General features: G+C 37.2%; 1 protein-coding gene across 3 annotated transcripts in view; it reads right to left on the reverse strand.

Annotated features, from left to right (window-relative positions):
• Positions 1-16,725, reverse strand: part of LOC111344862 (uncharacterized) — a 47,487-nt gene that overhangs the window by 18,055 nt on the left and 12,707 nt on the right. For all 3 annotated transcript variants that reach the window (XM_088727796.1, XM_088727795.1, XM_088727797.1), the window contains exons 2-7: positions 9,190-9,582; positions 6,896-7,165; positions 5,793-6,026; positions 2,466-2,569; positions 1,784-1,842; positions 1,463-1,656 (exon numbers count right to left, since the gene is read on the reverse strand). In XM_088727796.1, coding sequence (XP_088583922.1) covers positions 1,463-1,656; positions 1,784-1,842; positions 2,466-2,569; positions 5,793-6,026; positions 6,896-7,165; positions 9,190-9,582 — 1,254 coding nt within the window. The remainder of the gene's footprint in view (positions 1-1,462; positions 1,657-1,783; positions 1,843-2,465; positions 2,570-5,792; positions 6,027-6,895; positions 7,166-9,189; positions 9,583-16,725) is intronic.

The following is a 16,725-nucleotide window of genomic DNA, read 5'->3' on the forward strand; positions in this document are numbered from 1 at the left end:
TCTATCTTGGCCCGCCCTAAGCGGCACGTCCAGGTTTAAAAGAGTTGGGGCTATTTTGTCAAAAATGCAATGCGAACCGCTGAACAGCTCTCAAGGCCTATAAAAAGGTCTTGTATGATATATTTACAAACCAAAATGATATCATCTTAAAGCTTTATTCTTTTAGTTTAATTCCTCAAGGTTTCTTTCTTGGCCCACCACAGGCGACCAGCTCTAAAAGAGTTCGGGCTAAGAGACGACAAACATATGTGATGCGATCCGTTGAACGGCGTATTTTAAACTTCGATTTTTTTGGCGAAAAAAAAAAGGCGCGACAGAACTTTTTGATATAAGTTTCGAAAAAGCTTCACGAAAAGGGTCCCAGAGAAAAAACTAAATGAACGAAGAAATTTTGCAACTGTCGGCGGATTCTCTCTGTTTACGGTCAGTGGCTCTTAATCGTGAACACTGACCGGCAAAGCGGTATTTCATAATTTCCCCTTCCCCCATTCGCACATTATACAAATACCACTTAATGCTTTCCAACCACACTGACTAGCTCCTTCACAAAGTCTTCACGGTACCAGACGGTTTCCTTTACTGAGTACAAAATTTTGTATTTGCTTTTTTGTCTAAAATGAGGCAGGTACACATTTACTTCCACTGATTAATCTTAGTCTGGAATCATTAACATTTTGTGGAATTTATTTTATCTTCTTTTGAAATTTGGCACTGCTATCAGAAGGAAAATAAATTTCATCCATTCGTTTATACTCTAGAACATTTCAATCTCTAGCAGTGTAAAAGACAGGTCACTGAACGCTACTGCGAGTACTTGTAGTTTCCTCGTGATGTAAAAAACCCCGGTTTTTAGTGGAGGCAAAAAAATTAAAAATAAAGCTCAATGTAAGAAAAATAGAGAACTGATTTAACAGTACATGTAAATACTCCCAGAAGGCAACTACTTACAAGGAGGCAGTGTACCGGACTGGTTAGAGCGTTGGTCTTGTAATCTAGTGGTTCTAAATTCCAACCCTCCCACCCGCTACTCACGGCCGGATTTGTTCCCACTTTGTCTTGAGCTCAACTCCTTGGCTGCGCTTTCTACATGCAGAATGATGTATATAACCTACTGGTCTGCCTCCTACCAGTTAGGGTTATTACTGTTCTATCTATTCATAGCTTTTTATTCTAGCTCATTTCCCAGATTTTAGGGCCAAAATGAAGATTACTTCTTGTAAATCAGGTTTACCCCACTAAAATAAAGTGTACTATCATAGCTGTTGTTGTCACTGTTATCATTATACACCAAGCTTTCACACACATCCGTAAAAACCCCCCGACAGTACCAATTCTGCATTAACTTTTATAACTTTTAAAAACTAATTTTTCACACCAATGGATATGCTTCCAACCAAGTACAGGGCAAGGGCATTTACTCATCAGCTTGGAAAAGTTTTAGAGGAAGTGTTATAAGACTTACCCACAGAAGACCCGTCAGTTGGTGTTGTAGTTGGTGATGTTGTTGCCACATCATGCCTAGTCCCTTTAATGGAACTCACACTGAACTCTCCTAGCTTTCCATCTTTAAGAGCAGCATTTAGTGTTGTTATAACATCTTTTTCCTTTGTAGGAAATTTGAATTTCAGAGCAAGATCAACAGTTATAGCTCCAGGCCTTGAAAAAGACAACAACCGAAGGTTAGAGTGACATGAACTGGGAACCAGATAACAAAGAAGGAAATATTTAAAAATATGGAAACGAGAGCAACTGACATTCATTGAAATCCCTTTCATTTACATACCTCACATCTAGGAACTGCACTCCTTCATAGCCAGGTTTACTAGCAAAAGCCTCTTTAAGCTATAAGTAAATATTTCGATCATTTGTCAAAAAGTGCACATGTATCACGCACGTATACCTGTATTGTACATGTACATAAAAGCAAATAAGGATGGCACCAAATGTTATGTGCTAATCATTTAAATTGAACATGACTGTTTAGTCAAGAATTAGGGGAGAATCAATATATGAGTATTAGTCTGTCCGTTTCTTTTAACGTGCCGCTTCAATAACCTTTTTGTCAACTGCTTCATATTTTAATTTGGGTAAAAAAGCACCAGGCCATAATTGCCCAGAATACAGAGCATGAGCAAACACTAAATAATAAGAAGATCGTGAAACGCTTTGACAGGAAGATCCATTAGAACTCTGACAGAGTGAGTGCAATCTAGAAATTTAAGAAACACAATAGAATGAAACAAAATATTATCCACACATTCTCCTGTGGCTAGCACCTTGGTCTGTAACATTGAAGTAATCAACAATCATGTTACAATTACAATCTATTGAACAATTCAACAGATCAAATGAGATTGAACATAGAAACACTTTATTTGCAAGAAAAATATCCTTCCAACATATACTAAAAGATACTAAATTAAGAGCTTTGTAGGAAAAATCTAAGTTTATGTACGCAAAGTTACCAGTTCTGTCAATTTCTCCAGAAATAAGGATTGGTTGTATTTTTCATCTTCATATACTTCACTTGTAATAACCATAGTTATGTTAACAATATTTCCTCCAATGTCTGTGAAGTAGGAGAAATAACACTATTAACACATTTCCTCATGTTATTTATTGATGCAGGTATTCATTTGAAAACTAGCATTTTAAGAAAACTTTTCACCGTTCTACGGTTCTTCAGGGCTTCTGATAAAACATGATGACGCAATTTCGCACAAACAACCTCAAATCGCATCCGATCGCATAATTCAAAGAATATTGCAAAAATTCCACAGGGTAAACGATAAATTAACACTTTATCTTAAACAAAAAAAAAAACAAAACAAAACAATCGAAACCCAATGCGTCTTTGTTGCATGTTAGGGGTCGATGGGGCGCCGTTTCTAAATTTATTATTCATTTCGCTTTTGGTCGTTTATTACGTGGTATATTCTTTTATTTATGATAATTTCATTATATCTATTGGTTATTGATGTAACCAATGTTGCGTTATTTGGTTATTTGATAAAACCAATCCTGCGTTATGTGGTTATCTGGTTATTTGATAAAACCAATCCTGCGTTTGTTGGTTATTTGGTATAACCAATGATGCGCTATTTGGTTATTTGATAAAACCAATCTTGCGTTCGTTGGTTATTTATTCGATGAAACCATTATTTAGTTTAAGTGTTGGAAATCTTTAAAATTATTTGTTTCACATGTATCTTACATGTTAAACAGCTCAAAACCTTTTGACTTTACGAACGAGGCCAATGCCATTGTTTCAAATAACCAATTTCATGACATTGGTTATATGAAATAACCAAAGTGTCATCAGATTTGATGAGTTCAAGACTTGAACGGCTCAGTTTTAGCCCAGCAGTATTGACTACTTTCATAAATGGCTGCCGGATTAATATTCTTTTGTTTAAATTTAAATTAGCCTTTCTGGCCTCGCTTGAGATAATGAATTCTTTTGAATTTTGTAATGGAGAACGAGGCCAGCCATTTATGAAAGTGGTCTATTGCTGCATAAACGGAAAGAAGAAAAAGGAGCCAAAACCTATCTACAGAGAACAAGATCAGCCAGGCCGAAAATGCGATCAAGGCTTTACAAAGACACAAAGAAAAAGGAACTTGCCCAGAATCCCTACAATACAGGACGAGGGCCAAAATAAGAGAGGACGAGAATTTCAAAAAAGAGATAGAGCAAATCAGTAACAACGCGGAGCAAGAAACAGTGAAGACCGAACGTAAAATCTGTCGTTTTAAGACCGAAATAAATAAAGAAAACGAGCCAAAACGGCTGGAACACGGAACACTAAGAACTGTAGTGGTGGTGGTGGTGGTCTGAGCCGTCGTTCCGACAGATCTCCTTTCTCTCAGAAGCATTAGTTGAGGAGAGTGGCATGCTTTCTGCGGTGGTCATCAGAAGGCATCAGTTGAGGAGAGTGGCATGCTTTCTGCGGTGGCCGATAGAGCCTATACGTGAATGGCAATGACGTTGGCAGTCTGGGCAGACATAGTCAGTGTTTGGCACTGATTGGTTTTGTGCAGCATGTCGGGCAATGCGAGTTTTCTGAAGCAGCTCGATGCAACGACGTGACGACACTAAGAACTGTAGTGCGATCGAATCAGCGCGCGTGCCGCAAGCTGAAAGCAATCAAGACAATGTAACGATCGAGACAGTCAAAAAAAATAGCTGTTAATCTCCAGGAACAAATCGCCCAGTTCGGCAGTATGATGAAAAGAGCAAGAGCAATGGAGAATAAAGGATTTGAAAAGTACACACGTGTATTCTCTGACTCCCAATACAAACACGGGGCCAAGAAGCGAATTTCAAAAGCTAAGCGACTAGCAACTAACAAGCGCAGGGAGTGCAGAAAAGTCAGACGCCAAACACGTTCAACTATCAAAATAGAGGCGAACAAAACGCACATAAAAGACTCTAATAAAGAACTCACAAACGACCAGATTACTGGCAAGAGGGCTTAAATTCATTCCAACACCCATTACAAAACAAAACCAGATCAGACAACAACTATTGCGTGACTTTGATCAGTTCGCAAGGAGAATGCGTCTGATTTACATATTCCGAGGGGAGGACAAAAAAGAACCCATCCCTGCCACGTCAAATCTACATGGAATAAATAACCGACGAACACAAGATTGGTTTTATCAAATAACCAAATAGCGCAACATTGGTTATACAAATAACCCCATAACACATGATTGGTTTTATCAAATAAACAAATAACGCAACGTTGTTTATATCAAATAACCACATACGTTAACGCAAGATTGGTTTAATCAAATAACCAAATAATGCAATATTGGTTATATCAAATAACCAAATAACGCAAGATTGGTTTTATCAAATAACCAAATAACGCAACATTGGTTATATCAAATAGCCAAAATAACACACGATTGGTTTTATTAAATAACCGATGGATCTAAATAAAAGAACATGTCACGTAAAAAACGACCAAAAGCGAAATAAATAATAAATTTACAAACGGCGCCCCATAGCCCCATAGGGGTCCGGCACTAGTTTTTCATTTTCTAAGAGTTTCTCACTAGAAACTCACTTTTGATCTAAATACGCGAGGCGTTCGTAACATAGACGCCATATTTAAGCGCATGGCCATTCTCTGGGTCGGGTAACCCAACCCAGACCTTAGCCGCGCGTCCAAGATGGTTTCCTGGTTGAAGCGCACACGCTAAAAACGGTTTAAATTGGAAAATATCTGCACAAGTTCAGAAAGTAAACTTAGAAGATGGCTTTCACGTCTTCCGTAGAGTGAAAAAAGAAGTTTTTGTCCTTAAAACCTGATAAAACAAGCTTACAATAGCACAGAAAAAAATTGCACAATATGCAAAGATAAAAATTGCACAATCACCGATTTTTACTCCACAATTTGCTGAAAAAAAAATCGCACAATTTACATTTTGTATCGCACCCTATCAGAAGACCTGGGTTATTTAACCGAAGAGAAAATTGAGAAGTCGGCTGCTTTCTGTAATCGCCTTGTTAGAAGAACTTCATGTGGGCTTTTTGACATAAAAAGAGCACTTGAACCCTGTGTTAAAAGTTTGAAAAACTTTCTTAAGCTGAAGTAACACACAGGGAAAAATAATTGATCATAGCAAGCTTACCGTTTGCTTACAAATGACAACTGGCAGATTTTTTAATGCCCTACTTACCACACCCTCGCTCGCCACCTGGAGTTTAAATTGCTGCGCTGCTTTATTTGCAGCTAGAGCAGAACTACTTTAATATGCATGACAACACTTTTGCAACTTACAGACATCGGCAGATTTTGAATCGGAACCAAGGGCATTGGCCACTCTGCAGGTATAGTTGGCATCTGCAAGGACTCTTGAAATATTAAGAGTATTCTTGTTACAAACTTGTTTGAAGCCACATGGAGTCCAAGCGTAAGTTGGTGGAGGGTTCCCTTCGGCTTCACAGCTAAGAGTTACACTTTGTTGTAGTTCAACAATATACTCGTCTTGAAATTTAACAATTTTGGCTGGATCTGTACATTAAAATGACATTAAGAGTCGGATAAAACAACAACATTTTCACAAACATGTACTGGGTGAATCGTCTTCAGTGGCTGAGAGGTCTAACTGTAACTGTGCGATACATTCAAGGGCTGCTCTTCTTCTACACGTAGTTAGTTGTTCTGTAACTGAATTAAATTAAAAATTGAAAGTTTCTGCAAAAAGCACTCCTACGACAAAGTGAGGTTCCCATAAAATTTCTTTTGTCTGGATGTGAACTGCCATTCTCTTGCCATTTTTAGACTCGTTTTAAATTAGTCAATTAAATCATCAATCTCATCCCTTCACTCTACGAAAACTAAAGACGTGATATTTCCAGTCCTTAAGAAAAGATCTAGTTAGATATCATAATGACCGGCATGTAAGCCTCGCCTCCAGATGAGCCGCACCCTAAGTTTTGAAGAAAAAGCTTTTAAAAAAGAAATTGAGAGAAATCTCAAGTGGAGTCTCCAGAAAGTTGCTTTACTTTGGTTGCCTCACCAAATATAGACACACACGGAGTCACTAACATTGAAAAGGGAAAATCATTGATCCTTACCCTTAGATTTAGTTGGATTAGTATTGACATCATATCTGCTGACAGAGACTTGCGTTTTATCTTACTCTTCAATAATCACAACCACACACAAAGGAGCACTAGAGCTTCCTCACAAAACATTCTAACCTTAACTTTAAGAGGAGTTAACATTGAAAGAGGCGGACAAACACCTTTTGGAACAAGGAAGTACATCTACTCAGCCAAACAATACAAGTAAATGAGAGCACATTATTCAACGCTAAAGACCAATACGAATTGGATCTCTGATTTACATTAGTTGAGGTTTTCTCATTGCATACTCACAAGTAACATTGACATAAACTGCTTGGCTTTTTGGTTCACCAATACCATTATGTGCTGTACAGGTGAATGTTCCGGAGTCATTCCTGCTAACTCTTGGTATGGTCAGCACCTTTCCTTCTTGCTTCACACCAATATTTCCTTGGTTCCCTGGATTGCCTCGGGTCCAAGTGATGTTTGGATCTGGTTTACCCGAAGCTTCACAGGTTAACTGTAGGCTACCGCCTTCGCGAACAGTTCGTTCACCTCCAATTTCAGGGGTTGTTACTGGAGCTAAGGGCAATCAAATAATCTTACATATGCTACAATAACTAATATATTTAAAGCACGTTCAAGGACTGTGTAAAACAGATAAAGGCTCTTCGTATGCTTTCCAAATGCACTTACTTCACATATGAAATAAATGTGCAAAACATAGGAAGACCGTCCCTTGATTTTATCAGTATGAGAGGGTGAGTACACACCGATACATGAATGCAATATTTTAAACACGGGTGGAAAAAAATCATTATGAAATTTACCCACTAAACATAAGATGAGAAAAAAATCCCTGATTTTAAAAAAAAGTTAGTTTATCCAGTGGGCTCTTTGTTTCGTTGAAGAATATCTTTCTGGATCCAAAAGCCTTAGCTCAGTACTTTCAGTTAAGCTTTCAATTTCCTGCACGAAGTAAAATAAAATGACTCCACGTGACATTGTTTCAATTTTTCAAACAAATAAATACATCTAAACCATCTGTAAAATGTAAATGCAATGTTACTTGTAAATGTGAGGCCTACCCGGCAAATTTCATTATGTACATGCGAGTATCTGCTGCGATACTCGAAACTTTCAGCCAACTCGGAAACACTTAAACCTTTTGCAATACTTCTCTTTGGAATACATCCAAATGTATTCAAGTGAGATGAAGAAAATGTTCGTAATGTTTAGTCCCCATCGTCATTCCAGGTGGTAAATTAAACAGAATGATACAGCTTGAATGTAAACGGCCCATAATGCACGCGAAAAGCCTACGTAAAAAGCGTGCTACAAAATCGTGCGCAAAATGAGCTCTTGTAGGTATGATATAGTCCTTTTGATTATCCGTTTGTATAACTTTGGTATGGTGTGTTAGATTTTAACATAAAAGGGATTCCAATGTTGGTGACACGTGGTTTGTCCTGAAGCTGAATCCATTCATCTAAAACACAACTAACACAGATCTCACGATTTTGAAATGATTCTCTGTTTCAGAACAGTCCACCACTGATCAACTAACGTGATTTTGAAAATTTATCCAACTCAATTCCTTCTTTTTATTTTTTCAAGAAATAAGGGTACCACCGTTTCCAAAGGTTCCGCTAGTTTCAGAGGTTCCGCGGTCTGCTAATCTGCGGTTAAGTAATACCCAATGACCGAACAGAACGAGAAGGAAAACGAACATAGCACTAAGATTAACTATGACTTACGCTGTCCAACTCCTACAAGAAGTGATTTCAAGACAAGCATTCGAAAACTGGTTTTATGCGCACTTTAGCTCTCAAAGACACAAAATTTCACGTAAAGTCAAGGTCACTCAAAATATGAAACTAAATTTCTTGGATGGATAGGCTTAATGAATCCTTCATTTGCTTTAGTTTTCTTGGTTTCTGTTGTGCAGTTCTTGGTAGAAATGTAAGAATTCAAGGGACTCCAAAACTTTACAAAAATATACTTATAGTAAAACTCAAACCAAGAACTTCCTTAACGTACTACACAAAACAAGCTATTTTGAAGAATTTGGAAGTTAGCATTGATTGATCAGAAAGGAAAATAAATATCCCATGGTTTTCGCTGTAAAAAAAAATGCCAAAGGCGACATATCGAGTGTAGCCTTGGACGTGAAAATGTTGCGCTTCACAGCATAAAGGCCTTGGTTGCAGTTTTACCACCATACAGATCTTCCGGATGGTAATAATATAAATATATTCAGGGTAGTAACATTTCTAAAAATCAAGGCTCAAAAATTTTACTCTTCTATGCATTTAAAAGAAAAATAGAAATATTGGCTCGCAAGTACATTGTTTTGTATCATATATTCAGGACAAGCTTTCTGACTATCCTCACAACAATGATCTCTGCCTCATATGTAAACTAAAGAAATTGTGAAACCTGCATGGAGGTATCTGAGGCATTAGAATGCAAAGAAATTTAGATTACTGGAAGTGCATGTACAAAATTTGAAGGTGCATAAGTGGTTAATGATGATGTACATGTAAAAGCTCTTTATTTTACCACCACATGCCCATAGTGCAATACTTTGTGGCAATTTTCCTCACCTACAACTTCCACTTGAATTCTACGTCTCCAGTTCCCATTACTTAAAGTGCTCACCACACAGCTAAATGTTCCGTTCACCTTATCATCAGCACTTGTAACCTTAGAAATAACCAAAGCAACTCTTCCAGGGGGATTCCAATTCACACGGAAGCGGTCCCGGAATGCAGCAGCTATCTCACCACTTCCTCCATTTGGCAAAAGTTTCACAATAATATCAGAATTGAAATAAATGTCCACTGAAAGGAGACTTAGATCTTGAGAAAGACTAAGGTTCCACAGAAGTGTAGCAGCTTGCCCATCATAATGTCGTGAAACGTTTGGGGCAAACATATCACTTGCACTTCTTGCTGTTTCAACTGGAAGAGGTTCAAACCATGTAATTTGTGTGCCATCTACATGTGAAAAGAGTGCACAAATTAAACGCTATTTAAAAATTGTCATATTCTTAGAAAAACTAATTTGCAAAAAATTAAACAGGGTTCTTGCACTTTTTCAGAAACCCAATTCAAGGACTTTCAAGGACATTTTAGGTCATTTTCAAGGACTTTGTCTCTCAAATTCAAGGACCTTTTATATTAAATAGGAGCTAATAGCAATAAAAAGGACATTGCTCTTTAATGTTAAAAATAACTGATATTATTAAAAACTGGATCATTGGATAATGCAGTTCAAGACTTTTTATTGGCTTAGCCGTTAAGGTATATGAGCCAATATACCATAATCTACAAATATGGTAAGCGTACGTGTCAGCTTCACTTAAAAGGAGCTAAAAAAATTTAGTAAAATTTAATATTGAATTTAATGTTTTTAATAAAACAATTATTCCACTCGCGCTTGTTGGATATGTGATGATTATAGCCAACTCGGCGCTACGCGCCTTGTTGGCTATCTATCATCTCATATCCAACAAGCGCGAGTGGAATAATTGTTAAATAGTCCACCGAGCGTGACTTTAAGTATGCGCACCAGAGGGATTACGTGCTATTATTACACGACTCGGGTAGTCAGAGGGCCAGTAACTAAAATCAACCAGTCAAAAGGCTCTACTGCCGGTCCAATATTCTTTAAGTATTGGACCGGGCACTGTCCCAAATAGTCCCGAATGATACCGCACTTGTGTCCCTTTGAACTTCAGCCGTATAATAAATCTCTTATTAACCAAGCTTGCTCGCGCTTGGTTAATAAGATATATGTATCGCCTAGAATGCTATTGCCTTTTGCGACATGTACTTGCAGTGCCCATTGATCAGCGGGCAGCGTAATAATTTTCACATCTTGAACTAGTCCCGTCACCTCCTGCATCTATTAATTAGTTAATTTGGCTAGGCAGGGGACTTTAAAGAACCCACTCACGAGATTACTGTGATGTGGTCTGGCTTGTTTACCGGGAATTGGGGGGGAGGGGGCATCTTCAAATAAAGTTTCCTTCGATTGTTTGTAAATTGCTGATGCAGTTCGGCCAAAGTCTCCCGAAAAGTGTTGCGATGCGCATTTGATCATATCCACATGTTAATTTGCGCAATATAAATAATAAATTATGTGGCAGTTAAAACATCTGGATGCCAGAACCTATATACACGAAAGCTGGGCGTCTAGGACGTGGCAAGCTAACATGTTTAGAATTTACATATGTACCCCCATTAAAAAAAGAAAAACTAAAACAAAATGATAAAAAAAAAAAAAATTTCTAAAAAAAAAACCCTAGAGGCTAGTCCCATTATTATTATTATTATTATTATTATTAAAATTATTACCATTATTATTATTATTATTAGTCGGTTGTGATTGGTCAGCTGATAGAGCTTTAAGAATACACGAGTCTCTTTGCAGATTTCAGCAGCTATCAATGAAACGGTTGAATGCGTAAAGTAAATCCCAAGGTGAAATAAAGTGAACAATAGCAATAATTTACAATAGCCACGCTCTTAGCAAATTCGTTTGCACATGGTTAGTAGCAGCGAATTCTCATATGAAAATTGAAAATAGAAAATAGAAAAATTTAGAAAATACTTTCATGAAGAGGCGTAACTTGCGATCAGGCGGTTTTCGAATGCGAAAGGCTTGCGGTTGCGGACTGAAAATAAAAAAACGCCTGATCGAAGGTTATAAAAAGCGGTGCTGAGAAAGCCAGCTAGCCTATGGTCAAGTGAAATTTTAGTTTCATTTGAACTTTGCCTTCAATGTGGTTTTGGCACGTCTACGTATTAAAGGAATAAGGAGCGCGTAAATATGGCCTAACCACAACTTTAGAGTGCGCGCGATACGTGGGTCATTCGCTTTTACACGACACTTGCCTTGCCATGATTCACTATTGTAGATACGTTTGAAATAATACGCTTGTTTTACAGATTGTCGCGTTCAAGTCTTGAGTAACGGCAAAAAAGAAAATGTATTATCATATTCTAAGAACATTTCAAGTGTTAAAAAAAGAGAACCTTCTTCCAATTCGCTTTAAATCGCGCAGAAATTAACCTTTTGTAAAGAAGTAAATTGAATAAAATGTTATCTGTTTGATCGTGCACTAAAATGTTTGCCTTGAATGTGATCGAATACTTTCTAACCAGCTCATGTTTCAAGCTCTCCGTAACGTACAACGCGAGTTGAACACGAAGCTGTCCTAGTGGTCACTGAAAATTACCCTACAAACGTACTGTTGCATTGCATTGCTTCAGTTTCACGCGTTGAATCTTTTTCGAGCGACGAGAAAAATCCATTTCGCAGTGGAAGCTACCATCTTTTCGCATTTAAAGAAAATTTTTTCTCTGTCTCTTATTCTTCGTTACAGTTCTCTATGTTATGCAGGTCTTCGTCGAGGTCTGCAGACATTAGTTACTGGATTCTCTGGGCCTTGAGGTGCTGTTAACGAGTCCACTCTTGATCTCACCTCAATTGGAAGCAAGTGCCTTATACTTCTCTTCAACAAGACCCTTGAGCCTGCTACTTGGACGACTGCTGCTCTAATGAATGAGTTGCCAGTAACCGTATCCCACTAATATGCGCAAGTGGTTCTGGGATCGCCACGGGACAAACATTGCAAGTTGCTAAAAAGAAATACATGGCGGAAAGTTGTTTCTACGTACAAAAAAAAAAATAAACGATTTTTTAGAGAATACAGCGCCTTTTTGCAGCCGTTTTATCAGAAAAGGACGAGAGCAATGTTTATACGGGGGATGAATAAGTTCTTGTTGAAATAACCGTCAAAGATGTGATAAAATGTACCGATAAAGTTCTCTCGTTGCGTACGGTTTTTTGTGAAAATCGACATCTCGTAATGGCCTCGAAATATTCCAAAGTTAGGTAGAAATCAGAGGAAATTACCCAATAAAGAACTTACAGTTGTGGCAACGATCGAAGGTACCCAGAAAGGCAAAAGATTCTACTCGCTCAAGAATAAGATGTTTGTCGTGGGCCACAGCTATTAATCGTGATCAATTTGAGGTTACCATGAGTACGAAGGTCTGTTCAATTCATTTTGCACAGGCTTATAGAACGGCTGAATGTCCTTCAATAACACTGTGCAAGAAAGGGTACGATTGTCAGTAAATCTAAAAGACCTCCCCCAAAGATCGGATCTACACAAATAAAGGACAGACAATCGAGGAAAAGAAAGCGAAGTAGTGACGCAGTTGAAAATGAGCCCCTTCTGCCGGGAGGACGAGTCTATATTACAAGAGAGCACTGACTTCGATTGTGCAGCCTTGGCAGTCTCTGCTGATACGGACGCTAGTTTTCTTTTTGACACAGCTACACAGAAAGAAAGTATAAGTCAAGTGGAAGGGAAGAGAAAATATTTCACAGACCAGACAACTTGTCCTAAAGACTGTTATCGTTATACAGGTGCAACTGGGTCTAAGCTTGATTTAGTACTTGAATTTTTATACACAAAGGCCACTAAAAAATGTCTCTGGAGGGATAGTAAGAGCACCAAAAATTCATTTAAACAGGAAGGCGCGCTATAAAAGGAGAGGTCCCTTAGGTGCCTGGTAGACGAACAAAAGGAGCTAATCAGATGTTTACTTCCACCAGCATGGTGGCAATGATGTAACGTGCAGCGAACCACCTACTTCGATTTCAAATTTACCGCCACAAATAAAGACAGTTTCCATTAGAGAAAGGAAATACAAATCTCAAAAATACTTGTATTGTGATGAAAACATAAAAAAGTTTTGAGGAATGCGCCCGCTGTTCACTGCTTTGGATTAGCTATAGCTCAAGCTGACTTGACTCTTAGAGTTCTAAATCGCACGACGGTTGATTGACAAATGGTCCAGAGGTACTTAAGGCACCTCTCTTTTAATAGCGGGCCTTCGTGTTTAAAAAACGAGTAACCGAGACACCAATAATAATAATAAAAAAGAGTGAAAATGATATAGTGTTGACGAAGAGGTAACAATTAATTTTGTTCTAACACTAGTGAGAACAAGAAAAGGAATTTCGATGTCAAAGTCCTAGCTGACACTTGGCATTAAGTCATCTAAAGTGTCCAGAATTTACAATGCATGGATAACACTTTTTTCTCAAGAGCTGTCCTTTCTAGTTCCATGACCATCAATATCAGAATTACAAAAAAGGCTTCCAGAAAGGTTAAAAAAACTTAATATGTAAGAGTAATTATTGACTGTCTTGAACTCTCTATGCAAAAACCAACAGTTCCTTCAAGCCAAAAGATCACATGGAGTAATAATAAACACTGGAATACCGCGAAATTATTGATCGGAATAACACCAAATGATGTCGAATCTTTCACTTCACCATTATGTACAGGACCCATCAGTGATAAAGAAATTGTTAGGCAAAGTGGACTGCTGAACTTGCTTAAGGAGGGGGATACAGTCATGGCTGACAATGGTTTTGTGATTTGGGATCTCTTAACATTTAGGAAAGTCCACCTTGTTTCACTAGCGTACTGTCGAGGACCCCGTCTGTCAGCCAAAGGGACTACACACACCCGTCGCGTGGCATCACTACGCACTCATGTTGATAGAAAAATTTCGAAACTGAAACAATTTAGAATTCTTTCAGGAGTTATTCCCCTTTTGTTAAAACCAATGTTGAATAGAATTATTTTTTTTTTGTGCTGCTTTCACAAATTTATGTAGAAGAACCATAAAGGAAGGTGCACACTGCAGTAACTAAAACCTGTATCAAGAGATTTTGTTGATATTTTTTACACTGGGATAACTGTTTTAAGTAAAATTGTACCTATGTAAGGCTTCCCTAAGGAAATCAAAGGCTCTGTGAGCCAACTCGTAAATTGGATAAGCCAATGTAATTTGTGTCGTCAATAGAAATGGGTGTTTGATTTCCATACTAAGGTATGATTCGATTGACTGGCAAATGAGCATTATGAGGAATATGATGTGAAACTCAGAAAATATGGCCTGATTAGGATTTGGTGCAAGACAATCACTGTTCCAGATTTTACTGTAAAAGTTTGTGGGATAAAAGTTCAAAAGGGTGCTGTTTTGTTTATCATAAAACTATTGTTCCAATATTGAGCTCAGTATTTTACTTGCGATGCAAGCATAGGGATAGGCATGTAAAAGCTTATACGCTGGATGGAACGCACGGACATAAGGACAAGCATATATGCATAACATTATTAAAACGTTGCCTTCTTTTTATGCATATACGGTCTAGTTAAGACTTGGTTGGCATAAGCGTAAGGATAAACAGAAGCGAAAGTCTTTCAGGCAATCAGCAAGCACTATACTGCTTATACCAACCATGTCCCTATTTAACATAACATCGACTGAGCGCTTGTGCTCATGTTTATGTTGCAGCTGAGCCCACCTGCACATTAGCTTGTTATGTTTATGCCTATCCTTGTGTTGCAACTGAGTACTACCCTTGAAGCCTGTTTCACACTTCTGAGATAATTATTAGCACAAGGATGAAAAAACAAGTACAAGGATGTTCACACCACTCTAAATTTTGTTTTTCGGAATTCTTATTGTTAGTCAGGGGATACTCAAAACAAGGATTTTTTCCTTATTTTGAGAGTCAATTCGTTGAAATGTAAGGATCAAGATTTCTGCTTTTAAGAGTTTTATACTCTCCAATGAAAGTTCCTCAGTTTAAGAATACCACCATTAAAAATAAGATTTATATTCCTTGTTTTAAGAACTATGACTTTGAATTCTCATTTTAAGGGTATTTCCACTATTGAATAAATATCTCAAATCCTTGCTTTTAGCAAGTATTCATTTTATGTAGAAAGGTTCTTCTTCGAACTGGATTTATAAATCCTTGCCAAAATTTCAAAAATAACTGTGGAATTGTGCTAGTCAAATTCCCAAGGAAATATAACTAAATTTAATTTGAAAAACGTTTTTACATTAATTTTTCTTCATGAAACAAGACCACAGTTTTGAGTGTTCCTAGTTTACCCTAAATATAAAGCATTAGGAATATCCTTGTTGCATCTAATTCACAAAAATTTTTAATTTCAAACGACAATCAAAGTGGTTGTCAAAATAAATCATAAATTTATAACTTCCAGAAGAATAAGCATTGAATGTAAACTGCTACCATTTGTAATTTTTACTTACAATCATGTGATTATTATACAAAAAATTACTGAACCAGAGTAAAGAATCTCAAAGTAAATATAAACCACTTGTTGACAGAATTATAGTCATACACCAGCAAGGATATTCATCCTTGTAAAGGGATTGTTCTTGTGACTGTCAACTTATTATTGTTTTAATCTTCAATATGATTCAAAAGAAAAGTTGCTGTATCAATTTCTTGAAGAATATGTCCTAGGTGTAGAGCCTCTACGACGAGCATTTAGGTACTGGCAAATCTGTAGCAAGATTTTTGACGAAGAGAAAGAGTAATCTTCAGTATGATTCAAAGGAAAGGCTACTATACCTATTCCTTGAGGAATTTGTGTTTGTCATGAAGCCGCTATATTCTGTTTATTTTAGTATTGGTAAATCTACATCAAGATTTTTATTGAATAGTTAAAATTTCAACATATTAAGTTAACATGTAGCTGTGCCATTTCTTGAAGAATTGGCATGCACAAAATATTGATAGAAAGAACCACTTCCAGGAGTTAAGATCCTTGTCTCAAGGACATAGGGATGATGTATTATTTAACAATCTTTGAGAAGTAAGTGCTCTCTTTTGAGATCTTTACTTACTCATTTTGAAAAAAATAGGTCTTACAATGAGAAACTTTAGTCACCTTAAAGTAAGTGTTATCAGTTTTAGGCAGTATTTATCACTCATTGCTAGTGCATATATATTCCTTGTTTTGAGAACTGATAATTACACTCATTTTAAGTGATATCAATCCTCATCTTTAGAACTTCCTGTTCCTCACTCCAGGACGCATTTTTAAGAAAAAAATCCTTAATTCAAGGTATCTGGAATCATACATTACAAACTTAACAGTGCACTAATAACATACGCATACACAGTGCGAGTTACACCATTGAAGAAACAGCATATCGATTAATTTAACTTATGCTTAAGCTTCTTTCGCTGCAGTTCCCACTTGTGAACCACTTTCCAACATTGATGCA

The sequence above is a fragment of the Stylophora pistillata genome, chromosome 7, assembly GCF_964205215.1.
Source record: "Stylophora pistillata chromosome 7, jaStyPist1.2, whole genome shotgun sequence".
NCBI classification, from domain to species: Eukaryota; Metazoa; Cnidaria; class Anthozoa; order Scleractinia; family Pocilloporidae; genus Stylophora; species Stylophora pistillata.